The 25,894-nt window shown below is 32.1% G+C and overlaps 1 protein-coding gene across 6 annotated transcripts in view; it reads right to left on the minus strand.

Annotated features, from left to right (window-relative positions):
- The window catches only part of FAM172A (family with sequence similarity 172 member A), a 360,652-nt gene that overhangs the window by 286,373 nt on the left and 48,385 nt on the right, over positions 1-25,894 (minus strand). For all 6 annotated transcript variants that reach the window (XM_015590525.2, XM_006913219.3, XM_015590523.2 and 3 more), the window contains one exon: positions 519-584. In XM_015590525.2, coding sequence (XP_015446011.1) covers positions 519-584 — 66 coding nt within the window. The remainder of the gene's footprint in view (positions 1-518; positions 585-25,894) is intronic.

A 25,894-nucleotide genomic window follows, 5' to 3' on the forward strand; every position in this document is an offset into this window, starting at 1 on the left:
TTTCCCTCTGAAATGGCAACATCTGCAAAATTTAAAAAAACGTGTTCTGCCAAAATGGGAGGGAGTAGTGTTATAAAACAGGAAACACAGGGAATGACTTTCAGAATGTTTAGAGAAAATAACATAGAAATAAAACATATAATAGAAAAATCAAGAAATAAAGAGATGATGAATGTCTAATGTAACAAAAAGTTCATTTGCTTACTTCAAATAAGTAAGAAAAATCGATTATACCAATGAAATGAGAAAGGGTAGAGAAAAGGTTGTCCTTTTAATTGTGTTATCATTTTTTAAAAAAAGACTGGAAATTAGTCTTTCTTTTCTTTACACTGAAGAGTATTAGTATTAAGAACTCTTGGGTACAATAAGATTAGATATCCTGACATTTAATATTATCTTTATCAATATCAAAATACTAGGACCTTAACATTAAAACTTATTACAGTTAACCTAAAACAAAAGTTTTCTTTGAAAATATTTTATTCGGAAGCATAAACATTAAAAAAAATTAGACTTACTGGAATAGAGATTTTTTTCAAGTTACAATCCTTTTCTAGGAGTTCGTAAACATACTTTGTGATGATCTAGGTAGAAAAGAAATAACACGTTAAGATCCAGTTTTATCCATTATTAAAATTCACATAAATTATTATAACTTATTGCTCTAAATTAGTATCTTTTTATCTTGGGATGTTTTTATGCTAAATTAAGAGACTCTTTACTTGTAATGGTTTACTTCCTATTGCTGTGTGAATAACCACATGCCTTAATACTAAGGATTAGGACAAGTTAATAAAACTCAAAAACAAGGTCTTTCAATTTTTCAAAGCAATACTCTGTAAGCATATTTTCTTTTATCAGTATTTTTAGAATCTGTTTCTCCTGTAATTTCACTATAGATATTATATGCAATGTAGTACTATCATGACTTTGAATTCTAACACCTTTTCTGTATTCACTAAATCAAGGAGGAAAAGGTCAGAGGTATTCTTAACAAAAAAGGAAAACTGGTCCAGCAAAGTCAGGCACCAGTTAGTATTACTGTTTGTGGTAGGCAGAAACATGGCTCCCCAAAGATGTCCACATTCTAACTCCCGGAATCTATTAACATTACATGGTAAAGGGATTTTGCAGATATGATTAATGTTAAGAATCCTAGATGGGGAGATTATCCTGGAATATGAGTGGGCCCAAGCTAATTACATAAATCCTTAAAAGTGGAAGATTATGGAAGAATAATGTGTCAGAAAGATGCAAAGTGAGAAGGTCTTGATTGGCCAATGCTGGTTTTGAAGGTGGAAGAAGGAGAACCAAGGATCTGAGGAAAAAGCCTGATTTAGGGCCTGGAGCACAGAAAATGCAAGGTAAATCTGAAAAAAAAAATTTTTTTTTGTGCCAAACAATAAGAAAATACTAAAAGAGTGATGAATAAATGTTAAAAGAACATAAAACCAAATCTGGGACAGTCTAAGCATCAAAATAATAACTTCAACGGATTATAATCATTAAAATTCAATAAAATAAGAATCCATGAGTCCATAATGACATAAATTAAGTAAAAACGAAAGAGGAAAGAAAGTTCTTTCTTATATCAGAATGCCAGCTAATGCATATAGAAGAAATGATGGAGTTAGAAAATCATCAATATAAGCTAAAATTAATAGGTGGAAGTTTCATGAAGAACATAGTCTCAAGTATCTTCCTGAAATTACTGATTAACTACAAAGAGAAAAATTGAGGATCATTCAACAACTGTCCTATGCTCCTCAAAAAATGTGAATGTCAAGAAAGATAAAGAAAGGCTAGGGAATAATGGTTCCAGGCTAAAGGAGAATAAAGGGACATGACAACTAAATGTAACGTATGAAACCTGGATTTAATCCTGGACTTGAGGAATATCAGCTATTAAGTACATTATGTGACAATCAGGAAAATTTAAACATGGTTTGTAGACTGATAATAGTGACTCAATATAAAATTTCATGATTCTGAACTGTACTGTAGTTATGAAGAGAATGATCTTAGGAAATATATACCAATGTATCAATGATAAAAGGATATAATGTTTCCGATTTTACTCTCAAATAGTTCAGGGGAAAACTATATCAGTAATGTATATAATTCCTTGTAATTATGCAATATTTCAGTATAAAATTATATATATTTTATAAAGTTATTTTAAAATTTCCCATACTGTACATATTCTTAGTTCATGTGGTATCGACACTGTGTTTATTTCCACAGTATTTTAATGGAAATGTAGCAGATGACAAACAACGTGCTTTAATTAAAACATTAATTTCTTGAAATGTTACAAGAAGACCACAGCTATTCTTGGGGATAATTTTCATCCATTATTGCTTGTCAAAACCAAAGACTCATTGGAATAAGTTTTGTATAGTTTGCCATGTTTGTGCCTACGTTCGTCCCCCACCTAAAATTCTCTTAACTTCACCCATTTTTCTCCAATTTCTCAAAAATCAATTCAAATGCTATTTCCTACCTGAAGTTTTCACTGATCCTGCCAATGACTTTGTGCCTTTCTTATGACATTTAGCATTCCATCGTGATTACCTCACATTCTCATTTGCCCACTGAACCTATATCCTACTTTATTGTAGCATCGACTACATTGTAGATGAACAATACATGAACGATGAAAGAAAAAGAATTGGTAGCATTTGTGAACATATGGTATTTCAGTTTATAAAAAACTATAAGTAATACATTTAAAAATAAAAATTAATTTTTGTATGAAAATAAATCCACAAGTTTAAACATGAAACAACATAACACAATATACACTGAGAAGTCTTACTCCCACCGCTGTCCTCCTCCACTGTGTGGCCCTTCATTCTTCTCCGTATTGGTAATCTTACTACTTAGTTTCTTATGCACCCTTCCAGTGTTTCTGAGGGCCAATATAAGCAAATAAAAATGTATTATTTCCCTCTTTCTTAAAAAAGACAGTATACTCCACATGCTGTTGTTGCACAATGAATTCTTATCATATTCCCTTTCTTATAACAGACTAAATATACTGTTACTTTATCATCTAAAAATTGATACTGATGATCTACTCTCTCAGTAACAAAGACTTCTTTATTCTTTTTTTACTAGTCATAACATTCCATTGTGTGGATGTACATAGTTTAATAAATTTTAAAAAATATTTAATGTTCTCCAAAAATATTCACTAAGAAAAACATATATAACCTTAAGCATTGTTTATTAAATCCTATGTAAATTAAATTTACACAAAATTATTACCTTGGGACTTAGAATCATGTAAAATAAAGATCCACCCTGTAAGTTAGCTAATTATTTAAAAAAGAATAACAAATTTCCCTCTCAATGCCCCATTTATCAAAATTCTACATTCCATCCTAGTTCCCCCCTAGGAAGGGATAGAGGGAGGGTAGATAGGAGAGAACGGTGAGACAGATGAAGGGAGGAACATAGAGAAAGAGAAAAAAATATAAAATTTCTTAATAATTAAGGTTTAATATTATTCAATGTCAGTTTGGCTAAGCCTAAAAGGGGTCCTCTAGCATCTTTACATTAAAGAAACTGTGCTGTGAATGGCAATGAGTTGTCTAATTAGAAGTAAAGAACATTTATGTTGGGTGTATATCCTCTTAAGTCAGAACTACAACTTAAATTTTACTGAAATCTTCTCCATCTCATCCCTATTTTTCTCCTTAAAACCTTTTATACTTCAGTCATAGTGGGAACATTATAACCTTTTAAAGTCTTTTGAAGTAAGTGCTTTTTCAGCATATCTTTGAAATAAAATTCATTCCTCCAGCTTTCCATTAGCATTCCCTGGAGTGCTAGTCTGTATCCCCAGCTGTCCTTCATTTATATCAGTTTCAGATCACTTGCTCTCACATTTTCCTTTTACCTGCTTTAAAGAAGAGTCCTTCTTATTTTAAGCCATCCTTTATTCCCAATAACCAGATTCTTAAATAGCTTAAGAGAGACACAAGAAATGTATCCAACTAACTACAGATATCTCCTCGTACTGACTTCACAGGCGCCTCAAATTTAATATGTTCCAACTGGATTAGTCTACATATGTCCAAACCTATTTCTCCTCCAGTGTGTTCTCATCAGCTCCATAAATGGCACTATAATCAACCTAATTTCTCAAGCCACAAGGCTAAATGTCATGATTCCTCCTACATATGTCCCTTACAATCAAGTCCCTCAAGCTAATATTGGAAGATCTCCACATCTCCACATTTCCACTATCATCATTCTAGTCCATTCTAGTCTATCAACAGGTATTATTTCTTCCTTGGATTGCTTCTGTAGCCTCCTTCTGCTATATCTGTGGCAGATCTTCCTTTGGATCAGTATCTCCTGTTAGCAGACATATTACTCCTTTAAAAATGCAAATCTAATAGCTTCCCAGTGCTATAAGGCTTCGATCCTTCAATTCAGCAATGCCTTACCATATCTGATCTCTGCCTACTTCTCAAATTTCATCCCATACCACTCTTTCCTCATTATCTGTATTGCGTAGCCACACTGACTTTCCTTTAAATTTTCAATGTATCAGGATCTTTTTTCACCTCAGAGCCTTTGCAAATGATGTTGCATTGCCTGGAATGCTCATCTCATTCTTTACTTATCTACTTTTAATATCTTCCTTGCCTGGCCTCCAGTCTATCCTCAAGACACAGTTAAGAATTCTGTATTCCTCTTTGCTGACACTTGGATTACTAATGTCTTTCCCAAGGTCTATCTTTGCTGCTAGAATTTAAGCTTTTGGAAGAGAAGCAACTATATATCTATTTGTCTTGGGCTGAATGTCTAAAGCCTAACTCATGTAATGGCAACAAAAATTTTTTTTAATAAACATTAGTAATAATAATAGCAAACAGCATAGCACTCATACTGACATAAGTCCCTTTAATAAATCTTTAATCTTTATAATAACCCTATAAAGTAAAGTAGGAAACCAAAGCATCTGAAAGGTTGGATGATCTGCCCATGGTCACACAGCTAAATAAGTCACAGAGTCTGAATTCAAACCTAGGCGATCCTCCTCCCTGGGAGTCCAGAATATATTTTCTGAACTCATGCGATATATTACATCTTCCATGTTACAAAGTCCATAGAGAATAAGACCACACTGTAGTTAGGAAAAAAAAATGAGTACACTAATAAACTCTAAGTAGCCTTTGTTATGCCATCTAAATTTGTGAAACATAATATCAACAACTATATTAGAGATTAACACTTTGCCTCTATCTTCTTTCAAATCAAGGTAAAGACTATTATCTACAGTGATGGCAGGGAAAAAAGATGCTATATTCACCACTCTCTTTTTACCTTTCCACACGGAGAGTTTTATCAATTTAACAAGAAAGTCTTTCTTGAGCTAGAAAAGAAGACAATTTTATTGAACATAATAGTGTAGATTCTACTGGGAAGCACTATTATGATCGGCTATCTTATTAAGTCAAGAATTACTCTTTCATAACCACTCCCACTGAGGGAGAGGAAGAGAAGTTTCCTCCAATTCTCCTGTTTCCACTACATTATAAGCAAAAAAAAAAAAAAAAAGTGAAATGAATTGTTATATTTTTAGCTTCCAGCCATCCATTGTGGAATTACAGTTATGCACTGCTTAATGATGGGGATATGTTCTGAGAAATGTATCATTAGGTGATTTCATTGTTATGTGAACATCACAGAGTATACTTACACAAACCTAAGTGGTATAGCTTACTACATACCTAGGCTACATGGTATAGCCTGCTGCTCTTAGGCAATAAGCCTGTAAAACATGCTACTGTACAAAACCACAAAAGTTTAAATCAAGCACAAGAAACAAAGGTGTAATCGAGAGACAAAGTAAACACGAGAAATGTGAGGCTGCCACTGGCATAACGCAGCATGTTTTACAGTATACTTTTTTCAATAACTAGAAAGAGTACACTCAACACTAATGATAATAAGTATAGTGTAGTAAATACATAAACCAGTAACATAGTTATTTGTCATTGTTATTAAGTATTATGTACTATATACAATTGTATGTGCTATACTTTCATATGACTGGCAATGCAGTAGGTTTGTTTACACCAGCATCACCATGAACACATGAGCAATGTGTTCTGCTATGTGCTTATGGACAGAGAAGACACTACTACATGATAGGAATTTTCAGCCTCATTGTTATCTTATAGGACCATTGTCATATATGCAATCTATTGTTGACCAAAATGTTGTTTTGTGGCACATGACTATACTAGTATTTGGATTCGCCTTCTCACTATAAACAAATAAACAATGTATAAAAAATATTAAACTGTTTTCAGAGAGTAGAAAACAGATAATATAGATCTGTGATCCTTAAGAGAAGTAACAAAGAAAATGAACTCCATAATCACCTCGGCTTTCTACCTGAAGACAATCTCCAGACTGTGGCCATGGAGGAGGAACCCAAGCAGAAACCAGTGGCTTCAATGAGTTGAGGAGAAAGAGACGGGTGTTCAGGAAAACTGAGGCAACTGGCAATTGCAGGGCACAATACCAAAGATAAGGGAGTTATGCAGAAAAAGAGCTCTATGAATTCTACTTATGAGTTCCTTTAAAAGTCTTTGACTAAGTTGTATATGTACAGGATGAAACTTTCTAGAGGCCAGACTAAGAAAACTGAGAAAACAAAACAAAACAAAAAAAAACACTGTAAGGTTTAAAGGTGAACAATTCCAAGAGCTTATACAGGGTTCAGAGATATTCAAGTTCAAACCAGCCAGAGTGAAAGGCTTCACTGAATAGTCAGAGTATTCAACTCCTGACAAGAATCATGCCTCCAAAGAGAGATAAACTATTCCTAAAATAATAGCTACTCTAGATCTATCTTAGCAAAGCTTTAAAACAAATCTACAAATGATCAGGCTGTTCCACAGTAAACTTAACTGCTGCCAAAACAAGTTCAACGTTGTTTAAAGGGAGATAACAATATTCAGACACTCGCCAATATAATATTTGTAATGTCCACTATCCAGTACTATAGACATTCATACAAACAGGAAAATGTGATCCATAATGAGAAATCATGAGTAAAAACAGACGTAGAAACGACGGAGATAATAAAATTAGGAGACAAGTGCATTAAGCTAGCTATTATAAAAATGTTCAAGGATATAAAGGAAAATAAAAATACAATGAAAAAGAAATGAATTAAAAAAAAAAAAACCCAAAATGGAACTACTCAGAACTGAAAAACACAATATCTGAAATAAGAAATTCAGTGTATAGGTTTAATATCAGATTAAACACTGCAGAAGAATAGATCAGAGAATGTGAAGATATAGCAACAAAAGCTATCCAAAATGAAAGAGAAAAAAACTGAAAAAATGAACAGTGCCTCAGTGACCTGTGAGACAATGACAAGCAGCTTAACATACATGTAATTCAGTACAGGAAGTGAAAAGGAGGGGAAGAAAAATATTTGAAAAAATGGTAGATAATTTTCTAGATTTGAAAAAATATAAACCCACATGTCCAAGAAGCTCAATAAAGAAGATAAATATGAAAAAAGAAGCCCAAAGTACTTTCATAATCGAATTGCAGGAAACCAGTGACAAAGAGAAAGTCTCAAAAGCAGCCAGAGGAAACAACGTATTGCACGGAATGGATCGAAGATTAAAAAAAAATGCCACTAATTTCTCAAGAAAAATAATACAAACCAGAAAAAATGAGGAAACATGTTTAAAGTAATCCAAGAAAAAAGAATATCTCATACCTGAAATTCTACATACACTGAAAATATCCATCAAAAAATGAAGGTAAAACAAAGACCTTTCCAGACAAACAAAAGCCAAAAAAATTAATTGTCAACAGACTGGTACTAGAAATATTATAAAGTGTTCTTTATGCTAAAGAAAATTATTCCAGATGGAAACCCAGGTACAGGGAGAAATGGGACTACAATGTTATAAGGCTTTAATGTTGCACGTGAAATGGTATAACTTTACTTGAAGATAAACTGTGGTAAGTTTAAGATGCATATTGTAAACCTGACAGCAACCATCAGTAAAAAGTAAAACAAAAAGGTCTAGTTAATAAGCCCAAAGAGGATGTAAATTGTATTACTAACAAATATACAATATATTCAGTTAGATTTATTACTTTTAGCTAACGTTTTTCTTATGAGTGAATGGATAAACTTCTATGGAAGACTATAATATACACTGTTTGCTTATTTCTTTTAATGTTTTCACAAACATTAATTATAAGGTTCTCCATGTACAAAAATTAAATTAAAAGACCTCAGAATACAGGCATTATAGAAATTCAATAAACACCATCATGCCGAAAAACGGAATCATTTCCTTAGATAAAATATAATTTTTTACAACTTAAAGGATGATTTTTATCAAGCAAATCTGACAATATCAAAAGAAAGGGAATCACCAAATTTTAAATTAAGATTCAGCGTTATAAATCTTTGTCCGGTGTATGAGACTATAACATTTCATTTCTAAAACAACTCAAGACATTTAAAAAATAGATTCCATTCTGGAAAACACCTAACAGGAGAAAAATTGTTTCTACTTCTAGTATCCATATAAAAACAAAAACACCTTTCCAAAGGTCCCCACACAATTTCAAAAGGTAAACTCTAAAGGCATATACATATTAGAGTTTAATGAATACGTGCTAGAGATTAGTTGTCATTAAAATACAAAACTTCTTAAACTGAAAAAATATCAGAGTATCTTGCCTTGATGAAAGCAAGCAAACAAAAAAATTACCTTAAATATATAATACGCAACTTCAGTGATATCTGAAAGCTATTCTATTATATAAAATATTTTGCTTTGGCGAGCCTCACCAGCTGGTAGCGTTTGCCCAGAGAGACAGCTGTTTTTCAGTTTCCTTATCTCAGCACATTTCCAACTGTCAGTTCTAACTTATGCAATCCCACAGTGACAGAATACTTTAAGAAAAATGGCTCATTAACTGTAAATCTACGAAGTCCACTCTCTTCAGTGAATTCAAATTAAATCCACAGACTTGCCAGCTCATAACAGAATTCCCCACACATTTTTTGTTGTTGTTCTTTTGCATTGCAGACTTAAAGTAAAATATTCACGCCATCTACTATAAAATCTTTTGCTCTATCCTATAAATGCAATGACATAAAAATGTTAGTGGAAGTATATCTTCAAAAAGTATGAATTACAAAGCTATTTTAATAAGAACTTTCAAATTCTTTCACAATGCAAGTGGCTTGCCATTTTGCAGAGAGACTAGTTTGGATAATAAAGTTCAAATTTAAAATGTACAATAAGTTCTTAGAAAATTCTCAGTAAGAATTTAAGAAGAGACTGACCACACAGGCCTATCTATATGAATGAGATGAGATAATGCATATTTTAAAAGCTTCAAAAAAAGAAAACCAGTTTTAAAGTATATTTTTACTATTGATACAAGTAAATCACCTTTATAAATTATTTCAAAAGGATTAAAGCAAAATAATAATCATGGGCCACCTGAGACAGGTGCATATTGAATATATATGTACACCAAGAGCACATCACTGGGTGATAATCAAAGTCGTTCAAGAAACTGGAAACCTTGTACATTGCTGGTGGGAATGTAAAATGGTACAGCTACTATGGAAAAATTGTACAAAGGTTCCTAAAAAAGTTAAAAATAGAATTACCATGAGCCAGCAGCCCTACTCTGGGTACATGTCCAAAAGAATGGAAATTTGGATCTCAAAGAGATACCTGCACTCCCATATTCAGTGTAACATTATCACAATAGCCAAGACATGGAAACAACTCAAATGTCCATCAATGGATAAATGGATAAAGAAAATGTGGTACATACATATAATGGAATATTACTAAGCCCTAAAAAGGAGGAAATTCTGCCATATGTAGAACAATGGGCAGCAACCTTTTTAAACTTACGAATAGTGCATTGTTTATGGACTCAAGCTTGTATGAGAATGAAGACAGCTAGAATGTTTAACTGGTTCTAAGATTTATGGGATTGCTCTGTGTTACTGAAGTGCCTCAAATAACTCTCACTAGTTCAGAAATCCAAGTCAGAATTCTTGCACTGGCCCCTATAATGTCTCAAATAAAGATCATGCTACATTCTGAGATCTACTTCAACTGTTCTGTAAGTATTGACTTCCAATGTTATGTATATTATGACCCTAAAAAGAAAACGCTTTCCTAAAATTAAATTTTTATGTTTAACCTCTTTTATTCAAGCAAATGATGCCTTGAAAAGGTTCCTCATTTATAAACACATAAATTTGTTATTATTTTTTAAGAAATAGTTATAATCTGAGATACTTAGTAATATCCTGTTTGAAAGCACACAAGATAATTCATAACCCTCTACATAAAACCTTCTATCCTGATTATGGCAATAAATATAGCATTACTCAATGTGAAGCCTAATTCTTGCTGTCTGTCAGATAGTTTACTCAGTCAACAAATGTTTATTGAGAAGCTGTTATGTGCCAGTCATTGATCCAGACACGGAGGATATAGAGGAGAAAAAGACAGGTATCTACTCTCACAAAACAGATAAGAAAAAGTAAACAAATAAATAGGATAACTATTACTTCACAAATTATACAATTCTTGACTTAATCTTTCACTTCTAGTTTCTGCGTGCTAGGTAGATTGCCAGATGTTTTCACTTCCCAGCTGAGAATATGCTATATTTTCCTTTAATATTGCTACCAAATCGACATTACTAAACAGAAGGTGTTTGAGCAACTTTTTGTCAGGGTTCAAAACATGTCTAGCTCACTCAAATTAGGATTTAGCAAACAATTATTTTATCTGATATACTGCTTGTGTCCTTTAGTTGATTTTAACAATGGCATAGCATGAAGACAATTGTTCCAGGAGTTAAATGGCAAATAAGTACAGATGAACCCTGAATATGTTTTTTTAAGAACCCCAGTATAGCTTCAACTAGTTATTTGGTATTCAACGAGATATTTTAGGACTCTAAGCAAAGATAAAAAGTATGCACAATCTTTTCACATAATATAGTCTACATAATTCTTAGCAATCAAAACCCACATTTAATCTTAGGTTTGGAAAACCTAATGCCTGTAAACGTTTTCACAAACTGGTCTTCCTTCCTTCAAGTTACAGCTGCTCTATCTTCTAGAAAAAGTTACTCCTGAAAAAGTAGTTCAATGCCCTTGAAATATATGACTTTCTAATTCAAGATTTGATACCCTCATGCAATCAGTTAACCTCTGTCTAAGGCTATTTCCATAAGTAAAAATGAACAAACATAACTCTCTGCACTGGAAATCAACTTATATTGTCAATGACTTATAATAGTTTTTGTTAAGGCATTCCTTAAAGTTTTGAATAGTGTTATATTGACCTCAAATACTCACTCTGAATAAATTAAGTTCCATAATTATTTCTAAAATCAATATCACATTACGAAATAATCAGAATCCCTCTGTTCTGTTCAAACAGTTCACAAACACCCAAAAAGAGATCCCAGTGGTATATGTGTCTATACACATACACACACATATGTGAATATGGATGTGTGTGGATGCATAAGTGCATCCCCAAAGGAAAAAGAAGTTCAAGGAACAATTTGTGCAGTCTCTTCTTAAAAATCAGAAAAAAAAAAAAATCCACAAAACTGACAAATTCATGAAGAGGAATAAAATAAAGAGTGTAATGAGAAGTCCCATCTGCCTATGACATAATAGCCAAGCATGAGTTTTTAGAATCTTTTCCCTTTAACTAATTTAACAAAATGTTCTTAAAACCTAGAGAGTATTGAGATAGGGATGTGATGGTGGCAGGGGAGGGGGTATCAATTAGCATATATTTTGGAAGTCAAATATAGTTTATCTTTATTGGTAATAGTAGAATTTACCCTTATTTTCATTTCTATTATTTCTAAAATCCTAATCAATGTTGAGGAAAGGAAGAAAGAAATAAAAAGATATATGAACTTAGAACAAATCTATCCTTCTTCTGGCTCATGCAAGATATATTTGTAAAATATTTGCATGTAAAAACAAACTGCATATATTGCAAACTACATTTCATGCAAAATATACTTCGCATTAAATATCTACCTGAAAAGAGTTTTCTTCCAGAGCACAGAAAGATAAAGATTTAGTACAAAAGGACATTGGCTCAGAACAACATACCAGATGAACATAAAAGGTTAATTTTAATAATCAAATTCATAATTCATCTAATCTAGGAAATGCCAAGAAGAGTTTAAAGAGATATTCCATTTAACATGAACTAATGCACCAACTGTCAGTAACAGTGAAGATGACTAAATGATTCTGAAATACAATATGCTTGTGTTTAATGACAGCAATAGACATGTAGGAAATTTACAATAGATTATTTGCCCAGTTACTATAATGCTTGTAAAACCATTACTAGGCTACAAATTCTATTCTACTTTTAGAACTGCTCATGATCCAAGAAAAGAAAAAAAAATAACATGAAACATATTATTCTTTTCTTAGACAGGTAGATTTCAGTGAAAATACAATTTTAAGAATGTTATGCTTTTGTTTCTGGCACAGAAAAACATCTCTAAGCATTATTCATATTATTTCTCTCCCCTAAAGTTAACATACTTTAATGCCATATGGGCACAAATTTACTTCTGTTCATTTAAACTTGCAATTAAACTTTATAACATAGAAAACTGCTAAAGTAAAATAATCCCATTCCACTGAAAGGCTTTTTTTTTTTTTTTTTCTAAAATAACATGGGTGATGTGCCAAATGGCTGGGGTGGTAGCTCATTATACCTTCAGAAAGAATCCAAGTTTTAGGCTTATCTTGCATTCTCACACGTAGCGGCAAACCTTGGAGAGCTATCAAGGGTTAGAAAGGGCAGATCAAATGTTTGAATTGAGTGAATCCATTCACAGGGCATTGGTTGTTTACTAATCTAATGAGCAATGCATTAGCAATCTATTGATCAATGCATTTTATTGTACTTTATTAAATAACAGAGTCCCTTATATCAAAAATACTCAAACCATTTCACAGAAAGAAGCCCTTGTGCTGCCCAGAAAATGTTCCTATTTTCTTTTATCTATGTCAACTCGTTTAAAACCATGAAATTCCATTTAGTGACTGAACTGAAAGAAATAACTTGTAAAATTCTGATGTATAGGGAATCAGAAAGCTAATATACTTTAAAAGAAGTAAGCACCAGGACCTGGTCCAGCATATCATTAATCCTAAATATATGTTCATAAAGTGGGTACACAAGAAGATAAGGAATCCCCAATTATAGTAGGAAGTCCAAAGAAAGATTTCCAAGAAATCAGGCAGAAATGGAGGTGGGAGAAGCAGACCTGGACACATAAAATAACATTCTCCACAGTTTCTTTAGTATCAACAATGGTAAATTTTCACTCCATATTTGTTTGAATAATGTTCTTATGGCACTTAAATTATTTTATGTTAATAACTGTACACAAATTCCGGCTGCCGGCACCATGACAAATAAGCCAAAAAAATACATCGACTTCAAAAGCAAAAATAAATACTTCTTTTTTCAAATTGAAATGTGGTCACATATGCAATTACATTAATCAACTTGATATAAAGCATCCACAAAAAACCTACAGCTAACATTATATTTAATGGTAAAAGACTGACTGCTTTCTTCCTAAGACTGGGAACAAAGCAAAGATTTGCGCTTTCAACATCTTATTCAACTTAGTACTCAAAGTTTTGACCAGTGCAATAAGACAAGATAGGAAATTAAAGCTATACAAATCAGAAAAGTAGAAATAAAACTGTCCCTATTTGCCGACGTGTTTGTTTACAAAGAAAATCCCAAAGAATCTAGCAAGAAAAAGTAAAATTCTAGAACAAATAAGTGAGTGCAGCAAGGAACACATGATACAAGATAAACTTACAAAATCAATCGTGTTTATATGTATAGCATATGAAAATATGAATGCTAAAATAAAATGTATCATTTACAACCACTCAAACAAATGAAATACTCAGGTGTAAAATTAACAAAATGTGTACAAAACTTGTATGCTGAAAAGTATAAAACAGTGATGAAAGAAATCAAAGATATCAAGAAATGCAAGACATACTGTGATCATGTAAGACTCAATATAATAAAGATGTCGATTTTCCACAAATTGATAAGTTGGTAAATGCAATTTCTACTGAAGTCCAAGCAAGATGTTTTTTAGATACAGACAAGATTATTCGTAAATATATATGAAACAGTAAAGGAACTAGAGTAGATAAAATAACTTTGAAAAAGAAAAATAAAGTGGGAATGATCAGTTTACCCAATTTCAAGGCTTATATAGCTATAGCATCCAAACAATGTGCTATTGGCAGAATGACAGACATACAGAGCAATGCAACAGAAAAGAAAACTCAAAAGTAGACACACAGATATATGTCCAAGTAAATTTTGAGAAAGGTGCAAAAGTAGTTCAATAAAAGAAAGATAGTCTTTTCAACAAACGGTGTTGGAGTAATTGAATATCTCTAGGCAAAAAAATAAACCTCAACCTAAGTCTCACACATTATACAAAACTTAATTCAAAATGTGAAGTATAAAACTATAAAATTTCTAGAAAAAAAAAAAAAACATGGAAGAAAATACTCAGGATGTAGGACTAGGCAGAGTCCTTAGATTTTTACATCAAAAACACGATTCATAAAAGAAATGAATCTAGATAAGCTAGACCTGTTGAAAGGATGAAAAGACAAGCTATGAGGCTGAGACTATCCAATTAATTCTCGTCATTCATGGTAGTTATGTTCTATGATTTGTCCATGAATAGTGAATTAGCTAAAATTAAAATACAGGTTCAAAGGCTTTTGGTAACAACATTATCATCAACAGATTAATATATAAATTTGTTTTATGTGTTTCTGTTTATAGTCACGATACTTATATATTGATTCATTAGCAATGAACTCATGCTCAATAGCACTATAACTCATGCCTGCACAAAGCCCATCGAACACAGGTGTCTTCTCTGTAAGGCATATCACAGCACAAAAATACAAAAAAAAAGAAAAAATGTGGCACAAATAATCTGTGAAATGGACACTTGTTTACATTATGAAAGTTAAAACAAAAAGGCAGAGCATCGCTTTGTTTAACCCCAGATGGAAATGTGCATGTTGGGTGACTTAAAATTTTCACCACTCTGTGCATGTCTTAATGTAGTTCTTAATTAATTATCTTCTGGTATATGATCTATGTATAAAGGTAGTACCGATTCCAACTTCAATTAACCAATTTAGCTCACAATGTGCTCTTCCTGCTGCTAGTATTAAGAATAAAACTAAATATATAATTCATTTCTTGGCACTTTTTAAAAGGTCTTTTGATAACATTTTAGCAATATGTAAGTTTCTGTACAAGTTCAGAGAATAAACTCATTTTAACAAGGTTGTGAAAACTTGCACATTGAGAATAAACTAATTTGATTTCTAGAAAGAAATGTCAGGATCATGTATTAACTATTATGCACTCACAATTAAGTTGTCTTTAGAAATTCTTAATCCCAGGAAACATGACTCTTTCAGAGAATATTGGCAAATACCTCTGCTCACATTCAAAAAGTTTGTCTATCCTCAAATTATCTAAAGTATTAATAAAGAATACTATTTTGATAGAGATTGCATTAAATCTCCAGATTGCTTTGGGTAGTAAGGACATTTTAACAATGTTAATTCTTCCCAGTCATGAGAATGGTACACGCTTCCATTTTTTTGTATCTTCTTCAACTTCTTTCTTCAGTGTCTTATATTTTCAGAGTAAAGGTCTTTTACCTCCTTGGTTAAGTTTATTCCTAGGTATTTTTTTTTAATGCAGTTGTAAATGGAATTATTTTTTAATTTTTCTTTATGATAGTTTGTCATTGGTATATAAAACTGCAACCGATTTGGCAAGGATGAGGAGAAAAGAGAACCTTTGTGCATTGGTAGGGCTGCAAATTGCTGCAGTCACTATAGAAAAGTTTGGAGGGTCCTCAAAAAATTAAAAATAGAACTACTTCATGACCCAGCAATTCCAGTTCTAGTTATTGGAAGAAATCCAAAACACTAATTCTAAAAAATTTATGCACTCCTATGTTCATTGCATCATTATTTACAATAGCCAAGATATGGAAGCAACTTAAGGGCCCATCAATAGACAATTGGATAAAGAAGATGTGGTACATATATACAATGGAAAATTACTCATCCATAAAAAGGAATGAAATCTTACTATTTGCAACAACCTGAATAGACCTAGAGGGTATCATGCTAAGTGAAATAAGTCAGACAGAGAAAGACAAATACCATAAGATTTCACTTATATGTAGAATCTAAAGAACAAAATAAACAAATAAAATAGAAACCGAGTCATAGATACAGAGAACAAACTGATGGTTGCCAGATGGGAGTGGGTGTAGGGGAGCTAGATGAAAAAGGTGAAGGGATTAAAAAGTACAAATTGGTAGTTACAAAATAGTCACAGGGATGTAAAGTACAGAATAGGGAACACAGTCAATAATATTGTAATAATTATGTATATTGCCAGGTGAGTACTAGATTTATTGGGGGATCACTTTATAAATTATATACATGTCTAATCAGTATATGATATTACTGAAAGTAATATAATATTGAATGTCAGCTGTAATTGAAAAATAAAATATAAAATAAAAAAAAGGAAATTATTTAGAATAAAGCATTTATATAGAAAACAATGTAATATCGACAAGTATAGTTCAAAAGGAGCATCCCTTAAAAAAAACAGCTTCCACCTGCTTTCAATAAATGGACCAATATATCAATAATCTACTATCACTGTCATTATTTCTTTACTATGTTGCTACTCAGAATTCCTCAGTATAAGAAGTATGGATAACAAGACCCTGAGAACTCAACATTAAGACTATTTCACTCTGATCTAACCCTCTAATATAAACTTTTAAAAGGAGCTAATCATTATATATTCAATAACTGTGATGCATAATAAAACTGATTAATACAAAATCATTCCATAAATCGCCTCCCTTGATCTAGCTAAAATACAATATTTAAAAAGATTTTAAGAAAACCAAGACAAGCAAGCAAACATTCCAAGGCTTATTTATATTAAAAAAATTTAATACATTATTTTCTCATATTGAAACTAGAGCCATCTTAAAGAAAGGATTAAAATTTACATTAACATAACTACAATTTCTTCAATGTCACCTTACAAATGTTTGGTAAAATGCACCACTGATTCCATCTGGGTCTATAGTTTACATTGAGAAAAGATTCTGAACAATTTCTGAGTGAAATAAAACTAGAATAGTTTAATAAAAATGGTAAAAATAACCTATTTAGGTTATCTATTTCTTTAGTGAGATTTTAGTTGGTTTTTCAAGGACTTTGTCTATTTCATCTAAGTTGTTGAATTTATTGGTATAAAGTTATTCATAATGTTCCCTCAATATCCTTTAAATGTCTGTACAATATGCAGTAATGTCCCCCTCCTTTTACAGCTAAAATTTTCAATTTCTGTCTTATGGCTTATGGTTAATCAAATTTCCTGATATCATTAGAGAACCAGCTTTTTATTTCACTGACTTTTTTCCTTATTGTCTTTCTGTTTTCTATTTAATTCACTTCTGCTCTTTAATATTTCTTTCTTTGACTTACTTCGGATTTAATTTGCTCTTTATGTAGTTTCTTAAAGTAGAAGCTTAGGTCACCAACCTTAAACCTTTTCTAATAATATACATTTAATGCTATAAATGTTCCTGTAAGCACTGTCTTAGCTGCACCCCACTAGTATGCTGTATTTCGATTTTCAATAAATTAAATATATTTTCTAAGTCTCCTTGCAATATCTTTTCTGACTCATGGGTTATTCAGAATTGTACTGGTTAGTCTTAAACAATAAAATTGGGATTTTTCAGAGAGCTCTCTGTCGGTGAAAACATATTGTGTATGGTCAGAGAATTTTTTCTGACTTGAATCCTTTTAAGTTTGACACTTGCTTTATAGCAAGAATACGGTCTATTTTGGTAAATGTTCTGAGTGCACTTGAAAATAAGGTGTAGTCTTAGGTTGTTGAAAGAAATATTAAAAATATCAATTCAATGTTAAGTAACAGTTTCATTCAAATTTCTATATCCTGATTTTTCACCTACTTTTCTATGAATTATTGAGAAGGGTGCTCAAATCTCACCTATAAATAAATTTATTTACTTCTTTCAGTTCTACCAGTTTTTGCTCTGTGTATTTTGAATGTCTGTTATTAGGTGGGTAAACTTTTAGGATCATTTCCTCTTAGTGAATTAATCCATTTATTGTGATTAAATTACTTTTTTAGCCCCAGTGATATCCCTTGCTCTGGAATAATTTGTCTGATATGAATATAGTTGTTTCAGCTTCCATTTGATTAGTGCTACCATATCATTTTTCCATGCTTCTATATTTACACCTTGTGTCTTTATATTTAAAGTGGGTTCTTACAGAGAACATACAGCTATGCCTTTCTTTTTTTATCCAGTATAATAATCTCTGCCTTTTTAGAGCATTTACATATAAAATGATTGATATTTTTTAACTTAAATATTCTTGCTACTTCTCTCATGTCTTCCTTGTTCCATTTTTGCTCTTTTCCAGACTTCTTTCATAACTGATTTTTAATGTTATTTCATTTATCTCCTGTATTAGTTTATTAGCTAAACCTCATTATGTTCTATTTTTATGAAGCAGGTCCAAAGATTACTGTATATATTTTTGACATATCAGAGTCTACATATTATACCACTTCCCTACAGTAGGAGAAACTTATAATACTTCCATTTCTCCTTTCCCAGCCTTTCTACTATTATCATATATTTTATTTGTATATATGCTTTAAATTCTACAATGCATTACAATTACTTTTGTTTAAAGTCAATTATCTTTTGTCACCAGCTTTATTAAAATATAATTCCAAGTCATATAATTTATCCTTTGAACTGTACAATTCAGTGGTTCTTAGTATATTCAAAGAATTGTGAAACCATCACCACTATCTAAGTTTAGAACATTTCCATTTCCTTCTAAAAGAAACAACTACCCATCAGCAGTCACTGCCCACTCTCCCATACACCTAATGCCTGTCAATGACTAATCTACTATATGTTTCAAACTATATATTTGCCTGGTCTGGAGATTTCATACATTGGAATCATTCAGAAAATGTTTTTCTGTGACTGGTTTTTTTCGCTTGCATAATGTTCTCAAGGTTCAAACATATTCTAGAAGTATCTGTACTTTATTACTTTTATTGCCAAATAATATTTCATTGTATGCCACACTTTGTTTACCCATTCATCAGGTGATGGATATTTGGGTAGTTTCCACTTTTTGGCTATTCTGAATAAGAAGGCTATAATCATTTGTAAACAAATTTTTGTATGAACATATGTTTTCAACTCTGATATATGCTTAGGACTAGAATTACTGGGTCATTGAGTAACTCTATAGTCATGGTTTAACATATTGAGGAACTGCTGAACTATTTTTCAAGGTGGCTTCACCATTTTACAACAACACGTGAGAAATTTGATTTCTCTGACATCCTCAGCAACATTTATCTTTCTGTTTTATTATAACCATGTTAGCCGGTATAAAGTGAGATCTGGTGGTTTTCAAATGCATTTTCCTACTGACCAATGATGTTGAACAACTTTTCATGTGCTTATTTACTATTTGTATATCTTCTATTCGGAAATGTTTATTCAATCTCTTGCTCATTTTAATTGTATCAATTATATTTCTAAAAGATTTTTTTAATATAAAAAACGTATTTACCCATATATTTAACATTTTCCATACTCATCATTCTTTTTTGTAGGTCCGAATTTCCATTTGGTATCATTTTTCCTTTTGGCAGAAGGACTTCATTTAATACTACATAAATAATTGTCTGATAGTGATTTTTTTTTTTTTTTTGCTTTTATATGCCTGAAATATTATTTATTTTGTCTTCAGTTTCAAACAATATTTTTCGTGGTCATAAAAATCAGGGTTGACATCTCTCTTTTGAAACTTCAAAGTTGTCACTCCACTATCTTCTGGCCTGTATTGTTTCTAATGAGAAGCCTGCTTTCATTTGTATCTTTATTCCTCTACATATAAGGTGTCTTTTCCCTCAGCCTGCTTTTCAGAATTTCTCTTTATCACTAGTTCTTAGCAATTTTATTATGCTGTGCCTCTGCGTGATTTCTTCCTATTTTCTCTTCACTGTACTTTTTCGGGCAGAGTTTATAATTTTCATCACATTTGGAAAATTTTCAGTCATTATTTCTTCCAGTATTTTTTCTGTCACTCATCTCCTCTCCATTTACAAACACATAAGTTCCCTTGATATTGTCCCATAGCTCTGTTCATTTTTCTGTCATTTTTTTGTTTTTTTATTTCATTTTGGGTAGTTTCCATTACTATGCTTTAAGTTCACATATCTTTATTTATGCAGTATCAAATCTCCTAATTATCCCATCTAGTGTATTTTTCAAATGAGATATTATTAATTTCATCTCTAAAAGCTCAGTTTGAATCTTTACATTATCTTCTATTTCCCTATCAAGCTCACATATTTCTCTACCTTCTTGAACTATGTAGTATATAATAGCTGTTATAATGTTTTCGTCTACTAATTCTATCCTCTGTATCATTTTGGATTTGTTTCTACTGGTTCATTTTTTTTCCTGGTTACAGGTCATATCTTCTTATTTTTGTGCATGCCTGGTAATTCTGACTGGATGACAAACACTGTAAATTTTGTTGGTTACTAGATTTTAATGTATTCCTTGAAATATTCTGAGGCTTTATTCTGGGATTGTGGGATACAGTTATTACTTTAATACAGTTTGGCCCTTATGAGAACGTTCTTAAGCTTTATTGAAGTGATTTCTGAATGGCCTTTAGTCTAGAGTTAATTTTATTCCAGTACTAACACATTACTCTTTATGGAATACCCAATATACTGTGTGTTAGGAGATCATTTCATTCTGGCCGGTGGAAACATAAAACTATTTCCTAGGCTAAGGAAAGCGTCAGAGATTATTCTGCTTGTTCCTTTCTAGTGGTTTATTCCCTGTTTTTAGATTATTAAAACATGCATTTTAGTAAATTTAGTAGGTTATTCATATGCAAGCACCGATCAGTGCTCAGCCAAAAACTCAAGATAATGCACTATAGAGTTCCAGTGCATTTTCTCTTTTTCCTCATGAGTAGCAATCTCCTCTCTAGTTTAATGCCCCACAAATTTGAGCAAATCCTAGCCAGGTTGGCCTCCCAAACTCTGAACTTTGTCTTACAAACTCATTGATACTTCAAACTATGGTTGGATATCCTCTCCCTATGCCATATCTTGGAGCCTCTCCACAGGCAGTAAGCTGCTGTACAAAGTCTTATTTTTTCATATATTTTCTCTGGCTTTTTATTTACTTAAGGCAAAGAAAAAATTCTTGCCCTGTTATTTCATATTTTGGCTTGGAGTGGATGTCCTATATACTTCTATGAATATAAACATTCATTCACTTACTAATCTTCTGTCATAGAACCAAGGCCTTTTCTTTGCATATTATTCTATTGCCTGGAATTCTGGAATGATTTTCTTTCTTACATATGTCATTATGCACTAATCCTTGATTTCTAGTTTAGTTTCTTTAAAGTAGATTGTGCACATTTAAAACATTTAAGAACACTTGCAGATAATCTGTTTCTTTCTGGTTTAGTTTTGGAAAGTTGTATGTTTCTAAAAATGTTATCAATTTCTTCTAGATTGTCACAAAGTAGAAAGTGAAGAATTCTTTAGATTTTATAACTCTACACACTTGCATGTCTACACACACACACAATATCTTAGTTATTACAATCATATCTAATCTGACAGCAACTTATTTCAGTACCTGCCTTTATCCAATCTTTCCAAATTATTCAATTTTGTTTTCATAAAAATAACAATTATTTTTTGTTTTCATTGGTTTACGGAATTATAATAAAAAGCAAAACAAGAATAAATAAGTTTGAGAATAAACTCAGCTAGAGGAAAGAGGCATAGACTACTAGAGAGTGCCCTATGCTAGCCACAACATTCAGTGTGAATCGGTCAGTTAATAAGCTAATAAGAAACCAGTTAGAAGTTTATTAACAGAGCTTCTACTATATAATCAAGTTGTATCAGATAACAATATCTAAGGACTATAGGCTTTTATTAAATACTTTAGAGAACAATCTGTTCACCAAAAAGAGTCTCATAAAATGGCAATTACTTAGAAGAGCAAAGAATGCAAAAAGGAGAGTGTGCCAGAGAGTCCCACTACCTTTCCCAATATGCAAAAATAAAATAAAAAAAATTAAAAAAAGAGGAATTTTGAAGAAGACAGAGGATACAATTTGTGTGACAGAAAGAAGAGCAGATCCGGTGAAAGAAATGGCACAGACAATGTTTCAAGATAACAATAAACAATGTTTACAGTATGGCAAACAGACTAACAGCAGAGGGCATATCAATGTAGGCATTTGTACCAATTAATCAATTATTTCCAAATCAGAAAATGCAGCATATTATCTATATAACTTTAAAATAACAAATCAGCTAGGTTTTCTTGGAGAACCCTTAAAAATCAGAATCTTAAATCGAATTGTAGATGCTATACTCCTTAAATTATCCTTTAATAAACTATAGAATTTACTAAAATTACTTTGAAGAGAAAAAGAGTGATGACCTTCCTAAATGCTCAACTTAATTCATAGAAAGTATTTACCATGTTCTAAAAACTGATTTAGAGCATTATGAGGAACGGTTTGGCCTAAATGTTTTTAAAAATATAATTATTAAAATAAAAATTGTGTATTGTATTATCATAATACTACATCTAAGATACTAAGAAATTCCTCATAAATATACTGTTGGATAAAACTTTCCAATGTACGATATCGTAAAGCAGTATGAGTAAGAACTATGAATATAGGATCTAATAATAACACACTAAATGTTCTTAGGCAAGTCATTTATCTTTTTCTTGTTCTATTTAGTCCTATCTAAAATCTGTACAGAAAACTTTAAAAGCCATGCAGCATAGGTTAAATTCTGAATATAAAATAAATGAAGTATGATCAATTCTTCAGAATGTCACAAGAGAAAGCAGTACTTCCCTAAGGCTACAGCTAATTATTTTTTGAATATGGCACCTTCGAAGTTCACAGATTTGAGTGTTTCTAAGGCTGTTCCATTGTCCATTCAGAGAACTTTTTTCTGAATCTTCAGCTTAAACTTTTCCTTCCTTAGCTTCAGGCAACTGCTGCCTTCCCACGATCTTCACAGAATAAAATCATTCCCTCCCTTCATTTATAGTGTTACCTTGAAGGGATCTATAAACTATGATTAAGTTCTCTGGAGTCTTCTCTCTTCCAGTTTATATAAATGTAGGAACACATTATACTTTACCTTTCAGTCTCACAATCTTTGGATTTCATGGATAATTTTCTCTGTTAGATTTGTACGCCCAGTGCAGATTTTTAAAAAGTAGATTTATTACCACCGTAATGCCAAACCCTAGCATCTTACACAACAAATACACATCTCAAGTCGCAACAGAAAAAAGTCCTTAAAATCCCATAACAATACTGAAAAAGAAATACATCATATTGTCATTTTATTCAATAGTCAATCAAAAAATATTGAGTGCTGGTCCTGTGCTGGGCACCAGGAATAATGTTGTAAACAAAATAAACAGTGACTCTGACTTCATTTAGCTTACGGTTTAGAAAGAAGCATGTCAGAGAGTTAGACATTAAACCCAAGAAAAAACAAAGTCGCAATCTCTGAGAATCTAACCTAATCTTGGATGAAAGAAGGTCTTATTAGTAGTAATATTTAAGTTATTCCCTGATGACAAATAGCAGCTAAACAGATTAGGAGGGAAGAAGTGTTTCATGCAAAAGAGAGGTCGTATCAAGGCTGTGAGAAAATAAATTTCAAATAACTCGCAAAGTTCATAAATGGCTTGAGCATTTATGAAAAATAAAGCTACAAAGATCAGCTCTGCCATATAGGCTATACGAAGTAGGCTGAACTTATCCGAAAGTCATTGAGAAACTGATGATACAAATAAAATGGTGCTGTTCTAGAACACTAAAGTGAAGCCTGCTAGTGAACAAGCACCACTGATATACGAGGAGCTCCTTCAAGTTTCCTGTCATAATTCTCTTCTTTTTCCCCAATATTTAATTGTGAAACTTTTCAAACATACAGAAAGTTGTAAAACAGTACAATAAACACCGTTACATCTTCCACCTTGCTGTAACAACTTAATATTTTGCCATGTATTCTTTTCATTTTTGTGAGGTTTTTCCCTGCGCTTTCTTAAGAAGCATTTAAAAATAACCTGCAGGCATCACGACTTTCTCCCTATTTCACATACATCACCTAAGAATAAGGATATTTTCCTACATATCCATAATACCATTATCACACCTTAAAAAATTAAGAATTCCTCAACTGTTCATAAAAAGTGTAGAGTTTTTTGTTATATTATTTTTTGAACCATAATCCCACCAATGTCCACACACTGAATTTGATGCTATGTCTCCTTGTCTATTTTCATATATGATAGTTTCACCTGCCTCTAACACATAGATCTTTTTAACATTTTAATGTCATTCACTTTTTGATCAGACCAGGTCAATTGTCCTTCACATAATCTGGATTCGTTTAATTATGTCCTTTTGATGTTATCTACTTTTTTCCTCTATTCCCTGTACTTTGTGAAAAAGGTCTGAATAGAGTCAGATTCAACATATACAACAATATTCACAGTTAATGCTGTATACTTCAAATTACATCACATCAGAAGACACATGATGTCAGATTGTTCTACTACTACTGATGGTAACTTTGTTTACTGAGGTGTAAGTGCTGACAGCTACATCTCTTTTTTAAGGTACATATTTTCCCCTTTACAATTACAAAAAAAAAAAATATGTGAGTTAACACTTTGGTACTATATACATATATTGTTCAAATATTCTCAAATTCTTTCACTTAATAAAATTAGCATCCTTTGATGATTCTCATCTAAATTAATTATTTCAAGAAGGGGTTGTTTATTAGTTTTCTATTACTAATGTAACAAATTATCACAAACTTAACAGCTTTAAACAATATACTTTAGCATCTCACAATTACTGGATTACTGAGTTGGTTCCACTGCTTTCTCTGCCTCAAGTTTTATAAGGTCAAAATTAAGATGTCAGCAGACTAGACTTTTATCAGGAGACTCTGGAAAGAGTCCACTTCCAAACTCATTCAGGTTGTTGAAAAAATCCAGTCCATTGAGAGTGTAGGACTGAGATCCCCATTTCCTTGCTGGCTGTTAGTCAGGGGACGCCCTTAGCTCCCTCAGGCCTCTCTCTGGTTCCTGAATGTGGGCCCTGCATCTCAAGAGCCAGTAAGGGTGTGCTGAATCCTTCTCCTGCTTAGAATCTTTGGCTTTTCTCCTGCTGCATCTCTCTTCCTCTTCTGGGGAATCTCTGTGACTGATTCTTCAGCCTTTCTCTTTTATTTTTAATGGTTCATGTAATGGCACTGAGTCCGCCCAGATAATCCAGGATAATCCCTCTTTTAAGGTCAGCTGATTAGTAACCTTAATTACATCTGCAAAGTCCCTTCACAGCAGCACCTAAATTAGCATTTGATTTAATAAGCAGGAAATGGGAATCTTGGGGGGAACATGTTTAGAATTATGCCTACTACAGGTGGCAAAAAGGCGATTTTTTAAATTCTATCAAATTTTTACTTATACTAGCCAGTATTCTTCCTCACCAGCAAATGAATTATCGTTCCTT

Source organism: Pteropus alecto, unplaced genomic scaffold (assembly GCF_000325575.1).
Source record: "Pteropus alecto unplaced genomic scaffold, ASM32557v1 scaffold20, whole genome shotgun sequence".
Lineage (NCBI taxonomy): Eukaryota > Metazoa > Chordata > Mammalia > Chiroptera > Pteropodidae > Pteropus > Pteropus alecto.